This window comes from Acyrthosiphon pisum, chromosome X, assembly GCF_005508785.2.
Source record: "Acyrthosiphon pisum isolate AL4f chromosome X, pea_aphid_22Mar2018_4r6ur, whole genome shotgun sequence".
In the NCBI taxonomy this organism is placed as follows: domain Eukaryota; kingdom Metazoa; phylum Arthropoda; class Insecta; order Hemiptera; family Aphididae; genus Acyrthosiphon; species Acyrthosiphon pisum.
The window spans coordinates 22,722,466-22,730,326 of NC_042493.1; the positions used below are offsets into that span (position 1 = coordinate 22,722,466).

The 7,861-nt window shown below is 33.0% G+C and overlaps 2 protein-coding genes across 4 annotated transcripts in view; one reads left to right on the forward strand and one right to left on the reverse strand.

Moving 5' to 3' along the window:
- The first annotated feature begins 2,746 nt into the window (after positions 1-2,746).
- LOC107884896 lies at positions 2,747-3,558 on the forward strand. Its single transcript, XM_029485051.1, has 2 exons — positions 2,747-3,374; positions 3,470-3,558. Exons 1-2 carry the CDS (start codon positions 2,882-2,884, stop codon positions 3,556-3,558), a joined length of 582 nt encoding a protein of 193 aa, XP_029340911.1. The 5' UTR covers positions 2,747-2,881.
- Positions 3,559-4,556: 998 nt separating this feature from the next.
- LOC100575292 (putative nuclease HARBI1) overlaps positions 4,557-7,861 on the reverse strand; it is a 4,974-nt gene continuing 1,669 nt past the window's right edge. The window contains exons 1-5 of one of the 3 annotated variants that reach the window (XM_029492868.1): positions 5,732-6,075; positions 5,487-5,634; positions 5,189-5,336; positions 4,961-5,105; positions 4,557-4,899 (exon numbers count right to left, since the gene is read on the reverse strand). In XM_029492868.1, coding sequence (XP_029348728.1) covers positions 4,635-4,899; positions 4,961-5,105; positions 5,189-5,336; positions 5,487-5,634; positions 5,732-5,760 — 735 coding nt within the window. In that variant the 5' untranslated portion in view covers positions 5,761-6,075 and the 3' untranslated portion in view covers positions 4,557-4,634. Of the gene's footprint in view, positions 4,912-4,960; positions 5,106-5,188; positions 5,337-5,486; positions 5,635-5,731; positions 6,076-7,861 lie in introns of those variants that run through there. The other 2 variants (XM_029485027.1, XM_029492864.1) reach the window with 2 other exon arrangements.

Sequence of the window (7,861 nt, forward strand, 5' to 3'; positions counted from 1 at the left end):
TTGATTTTTTCCTCTCCGACCAGTGCAACGTAGACATAGTATGAATATTTAACTACTTTGCCGGAAAGCGTGGGCAGGTGCTTACAAAAAATCTAGGCCCCCTAAGTTTAATTTAAATATAAATTCATAAATACGATCCGCGTTGGATGTGTTAAAATAAGGTAATGTACTCATTCTAAAGTTGATAAATAAAAAGAAATAAAGAAAATGTATAGTAAAACAAAACAATAAATTCGTTTGACAAAAATCACGTGTTGCGCACACGCAGCCTAGCCGCGGGTAACGTGTTAAAAAAACAAGCCCCTGATGTACTTTTGGTAATTTCCTCTAATGTTCTATACGTTGTTACTCATTCTAAAGTCGATAAATAAAAACAAATAAAGAAAGTGTAAAGTGAAAAAATAATTTTGTCGTATGATAAAATATTTAATTCGTTAAACTGAAATAACCATGCGTTACATTATATTGCCTTTATATTATAATATATATATTATATATATATATTATATTATAAATACCTACGATCTGCGGTGAACGTTTTAAAAAACAACAAATTAAACTAGCTCTCCGACTATATACTATATACTCACGTGTTGTCCGTTGTTGTATATATTGTTTCAATATAGGTAGGTACGTCGTTCAAGACGGACGACAGTTGGATGTTTAAGAATGTTTTGTCGTACGTCGCCGTCGGTGCAGTTGATTGTCAACGCAGGTAACCCATGCGGGTAACGAAGTCGCACGACTGATTAATTAATTGATTGTATTGACGTATTATATTGACATTGATTGATAGACACGCAAACTTGGTTTTCGAAAATTCCCGCCTTCATCAGAATACCGCCAAATCACTGAACGTTTATCGTCAGTAAATATACCCAGTAGTAGGTACTTCATACAGTTTAATATAATTATTACAGTAATGAATGCTGTCCGCGATTCGACGCAGTCGGATTGCATACCCGATGACTTGACCCGGCCGTCACACATTGACCGCTATCTGTCGAAGTCGTAGGTATAACCAACCGGAATAACTTTACTAAGATGACTGACACCCAAAAAAAAGACGGCTACTATATGATTTGCATAGACGCCCAATTTTAGTAATGAACGTTGTCCGCGATTCGACCTACCTGCTGACGTGACTCGGCCGTCGCACGTTGTCCTACCCGAATTACTACGGCGCACGTCATTCGAGGTAACTGACCTGCTAGACAACCAAAGAAATACAGCGGCTACATGATTTGCATGGACACCCGACTTTTTATAATTTTTTAAAATTTTTCACGTTATGTCGCGTTTTCGACATAGTCAGATTGTATACCTGATGCCGTGACCCGGCCGTCTCACATTGTCCTATCCGGATAACTGAGATGACTTACCTGCTAGACACCAACAAAATTGGGGGTCTGGAATTTCGAATTTCCGGCGGCGTTTTCTGTCATAGACATGGTCCGCTACGTGGTTACCCGAGCTATCGCGTCGAAGCTCAATGGTTCTAGCCTTATCACAGATCCTTATCATCATAGAATAATGATATTACCGTCTACCTCGAGACGACGACCACACCACAATCATGAAACGGCCGTCGTACATTGCCCGTATTACCGCAGCGAAAGTCATTCGAGGTGACTGACCTGCTAGACAACCATAAAAATACGGCAGCTTTATGATTTGCATGGACGCCCGAAATGTTTTAAATTTATTGTCACGTTATCTCGCGTTTTTGGCGACAGTAAGAACGTTGTCCGCGATCCAACGCAGTCAGGTTGCATACCTGATGCCGTGACCCGGCCGTCTCACATTGTCCGCTGACGGAGTCGGATTACCTACCCGGATAACTGTGGCGGCTGACCTGCTAGACACCAAAAAAATAGCGGCGGCTATATGATTTTTTATGGAATTTCGAATTTCCGGCGGCGTTTTCGAAAAGACCCTGTCAAAGACTTTGTCCGCTACGTGGCGACCTGGTCGTCCGGATGGCCTGCCTGAGCTACCGCGTCGAACGAAGTGGTCCTAGCCTTATCACAGATCCTTATCATCGGACTTCCGTATCACCCTTACAGTGTCTAGCTCGAGGGGCCGAACGGACAACAAGATCACTGCAGCTTCCGATATTGACAACACTCATGACCGACACCGGGGGGGTCTGGGGGTCTCCCCCAACGACGCTCGGAGAGCTAGTCTCTATATATAAAACACGGTTAGTCGCCGTTTTTTTCCGACAGGCGCGACGCAGCAAATAGGGACCGCAATGAGAATCCGTCGCGCGCGCGTATCGCCGATTTTCTATCATCGCAGATTTGAGATTTCGAAATTTCCCTTTCACACGATTCGACGACTTTCGAGCCTTTTCGTCACCTTTTATGCTCGATCGCGTAGCTCGCGATCTCTCGAAGCCGCCGGTGTGCGGTTATATCCGTGCGCCGTCCGTAACGGTCGCAATGTCGATCGCAAAATACGCTCCCGGGGTCGATTCTTGAATCTCGTTAGGAAAATCACTCATGAGACATTTTCCGTACTGTTATGTCGTACGACATCTGAAATGCCTATTCTTGAACTACACACGACATATGATTGTGAAACGAAATTATTTTGTCACACACGAAATATTTTTCACATGAACCAAGTTGGTTACTAACGCTATCATGATTATAATAAATAATAATTGTGATAACACCACCGGTATGGCGGTATTTTGATTAAATGATTGTTATCGATGTATCGTAATTCGTAGTATAGTATGGTTACTAAAGTTTTTATAATTCTATACCTAGATTTATAAGTTTGTATATATGATGTAAACTTATACTTACTGTTAAACAGAGTTACAACTTACAAGTACAAGTTTATAAAGTAGGTACAATTATTTGTTTTTTTAATGGAAGACTCCAAAAAAATATATTGTTCAAAAACACAAAAAGAGATGCTCATCCAACTTCTGACAAAAGATCCACAATTGATTTCTGGGAAGTTTACAAGCACTTTCACGTTTAAAGATGCTCGTAACAGATGGATTGAAATCGCCGACACTTTAAATGCAATTCCCGGCTGTGTCAAGGATTGGAGTCAATGGAAAAGAGTAAGAAATAATTTAAATTACTTCTACATAAATCTAACTATAGGAAATAATCTATACCCCTTATTCTTATTGTTATTTTATCTTAAGACTTGGCAAGATTCACGTACTAAGGTTAGAAGTAAAAAAGCTATGGTAAACAGACATGTAAGTAGTACAGGAGGAGGACCACAAATATCGCAAACACTTACTCCAATCGAGAACCAAATTCTTGATCTTGTTAATCCTATCACAATTGATGGAGATGAGACCATTTCAATGCCAGTTACTAATTTTGAGTTTGGTGACATAAGCAGTTAGTGTTTTTAAATTTAAATTGGTCAATTTCTATTCTCTATAACTGCCTACTTATGTAGAAAGATAGACATGATGTAACACTTTTTTTTTTAGAATTACCGATACAAATTGAATGTGTAAGTCCGGATGAAGGAATTAGTATGTATACTTTACCTACAGGCTGCATCTGTAGAGGAAAATAACTGTGCTATAACGCCTATAACCATTGATAGAGTGGAAAAAAAATGTATGTATTAGTTTATTATCAATTTAATTTTTTTGCTTTTTTAAAGAATAATTATATATAAATTATATAGTTTAATTTAAAACTATCTAATATATTAAATAATATAATATACCAAATAAATAATATAGGCAATAAATAAAATTTTTTTGGTCATACCTAGAAGCTGTTGATGATAGTTTTTAAACTATAATTTTACCCAATTAGTTTGATATTTAACTTAATACAATGTAGTGCAATGAGATATATTGTGGTGTATACCTACTGGCATTGATGGTATTTATGACATATTGACATGACATAATAATAATATGTAGTATACTAAAGCTGTTAAATATGATAGTAGTTACATGAAAAATATCAATGAATCATTGAGTCACTAAACTATAGCACAGTGATTCACTTCAATCAGTTGATCTAAAAAAGTCATTGAATCAACTCAATCACAAATTACCCACCTTTAATATTATATAACAATTATTTTCATTTATTTTTATAACAAAGTTTACTATTATTCTTATAGGTGATAAAAAAAAGGTTGAAACATTATCTACTGCAAAACGTTTAACCAATAGTCTAGCTCTTGGTAGAGACATTTGTGAAATTGGAGATCAAAAACTAAAGCTAAAAGAAAAATACTATGAACAAAAAATTGCCCTCTTAGAAAGGCAAACAGTAGCATTAGAAAATATAGCTGCTGCTAAACAAAATAAATTGTAATTTATGCTATACAAATGGTTTAATTTAGTAATTAAGACTAGTTATGATTTTTTAAATAGTATATAATTTAAAATATATAGTTATTTTTTTTTAAATTACTACCAGTTTATACTAGTTTGTTTCTATTATTTATGTAAAGGAGGTTCCTAAATAATCAATTTTTTTTTTTAATATTAATTTTTATTAAGTTTGAATGTTTTTGTTACATGTTTTTTATAAAATTACATACAAATAGGTAATTATAATATTTTTTTTTATCTTAATAGTTTTATAATGTTGTTAATGATATAAAAAATATAAGTTTTCTGTTCTAAACTACCTATTGTACAAACATCTTGCTATATTGTCTCTTATTCTTCTGCTTTCAACTAATTCAGGATTCACATTCCTTCCTCGAGTGCCATCTTCAGGATAATCATTATTTATAATTCCAAAATCAATTTCTTCCACATTGTCATCATTCATGTCTGGAACTGGAATTTTAGCCAATATGCACATATTGTGTAAAATAACACAGGCATTTACAATTTTCCCTGATTTTTTCGGTGTATAGTGTAATACCCTATGCTTCAATAAACACCTATAAAATTAACTAGCAATTTAAAAATAACATAAATGTATTACATGCTTTATAAACTTACCTAAACCGAGCCTTTAATACACCATTACACCTCTCAATTATACTTCGTGTTGACATCTGCATTTTGTTGTATTTTTCTTCTTCGTTAGTTGTTGTTTCAGAATATGGTGTTAAAAGCCAAGGTCTTAGGGCGTATCCTGAATCTCCTACATCATATTAGTTTTTTAAATATTAGATTGATTCCAACACTTCAAATTTAATTTTTTTCTTATGAATAATATTATTTTACCCAGTAAGTATATGCCTTTGTATTCACGTCTATACAATTCCTCTAAGATATTTTTTATATCTGTAGTTGAATTCCATATATGAGAATCTGCTGTACTGCCAGGAAATTTTGCATTCACACTCAAAATATAAAGTTTAGAATCACAAATCTGTTAAATAAAATACAAGAATTAGGTATTAACTATTAATTAAAATTTAACTAGGTGTGCTAGTAAGTTATTTCAATCAGGCACGTATCCAGAAGGTCCATGGGGTCTTGGCTACATGCCTGACTATTGACTAAATCTTAACACATTTACCAATTGTACATTTAATGAGTGGTAACCTTTTCTGTTTACATAAATATACTCAGGTATTTCTGCATTCTGGTTGTTAGGAGGTACAATTGCAATATGTGTGCAATCAATGCAGCCCACAACTCCTGGAAACGAAGTGTTAATAAAAAATCTAAAAAAAATAAAGAAGTAAAATCCTAAGATTAGTAGGCAAAACAAATTTTCGATTGAAAATTGTTATTATGGTTTTATATAATAATTTATTTTACTCATTCCTAATTTGCTTGATCTTTTGCATATTATTAGGGAATTTAACCCATTCATTTAATATTCTAGGGTGGTTCAATGCCTCAACCACACAATTGATAGCTCTGGAAACAGTGGGCTGTGATACAGCCACATACCTATTGTTACCAATTGGTGTTTGATAGCATCCCGTTGCGAAAAAGTTTAATGCTAAAAACACCTGTAAAAATATTATGCATAAATAAATAAATTTAACAACTGCAGATGGATCTCCTCAAAAGCCAATAGCTGTGCTTGAGGAGACTTCCATAAGGTAATAATATTGTTAGATAGGTACAAATTTTAACTATATTATAAATTGATTCGAAAGATCAACTTAATTAAATTAATTAAAATAAACTTACTATAATAAAGTATTAATATAATTTTTTTTAATACAGATTTTTTAAGTTATTTATATTTGAATCATGACTATAACGGAATTGTATAACTGTATAAGCTTGTATTTAAAACATTGTTGTCCAAAAACTGTTCTCATTTTAGGAACAATGACATTAGACTTGGATAAGGTAAAATACCCACAGATTATATTTAACTTTTAATTATAATTGTTATTAAATTATTTTATATAATCTGTGGAACAACTATGACTGTTGTTCTATGATTTATAGTTAAATAAGGGACACCCTAATGAACAATATTTTTTTGTCCAATAGCTAAGTTTTTTTTTTTTTTTTAAGTGAATATAGGTATTTAGTTTTTTCCATGTTAATTGTTTATGAGCATTTGTCCAGCCAATTTTTAAATGTAGCAAAACTATTCTCTGCCATTTTATATAAATCATTTAGGTTTTGATTTTTTACTAAAATAACCGTATTGTCTGCAAAGTAGACTAATTTTCCCTGAATACACTGGTCGAGAAAGCCATTAATATAAATTATAAATAATAACGGTCCAAGTACTGTACACCCTGTGGTACTGAGTGAGTAATTAATATTAGCTATGTCACTCAAGTGATTATCAATTTCATTTCTTTGTGATCTTCAGTTTAAGTATGAGTTAAATAATTTATGAACACTACCTCAAATACCACATAAGTATAATTATTTATTTAGAAACATATCACAGTCCACTAATACTGAATAAAATACTTTTTAATGTCATGGAAATGCCAAGTGCTTATCATCAATATTTTCATAAATAAATTTAGTAGTATATTATAATTATGCATTGTTAGTGGACATATTGTTCCTAATGTATTAAGTTCCTTTATATGTATTTAACTTGGGTGAACATAGTAGGTTTTTTTACATTTAATTAATACCTACATTTATTTACAACTTTTAACCATACCTTTTCGGAGAGTTTTATAGATGACGATCTTCTTTCTGGTTCAATGTAAGGTGTAATTAAAGCTATTAGCTGTTGAACTAAATCTTTGCTTAATCTATAATTTTTTAAAAATAAACGATCACATTGTGTAAATGGGTCATACTTAACTGTAAACCCATGTCTTGGGTTATATGAAGCTTCTTCATCAACCATATTCATAATATATAAAGCTGCAAGATCGTTGAAATTATCCATTTTTAAACATGAACTTCAACAAAATACGTACTAATTAACAATTTGGGTGAAGATAAACGATGATAATAATAAAAGTCGAGTGATATGAAAAAGTCGTGTCACGCATACCCCCACGATATTTTTTCACACAACTTTTTCGTATAATTTTTTCGTATACACATTGAAGAATAGACAAAAAAATATTTCATGTGACAAACGTGATTTGTCGTACACGACAATGCTATAACGAGATTCAAGAATCGACCCCCTGGGGGTCGATTCTTGAATCTCGTTAGGAAAATCACTCATGAGACATTTTCCGTACTGTTATGTCGTACGACATCTAAAATGCCCATTCTTGAACTACACACGACATATGATTGTGAAACGAAATTATTTTGTCACACACGAAATATTTTCCACATGAACCAAGTTGGTTACTAACGCTATCATGATTATAATAAATAATAATTGTGATAACACCACCGGTATGGCGGTATTTTGATTGATATCGTTATATCGTAATTTGTAGTTACACGCATTATAGTATGGTTACTATAGTTTTTATAATTCTATAGTTTATAAGT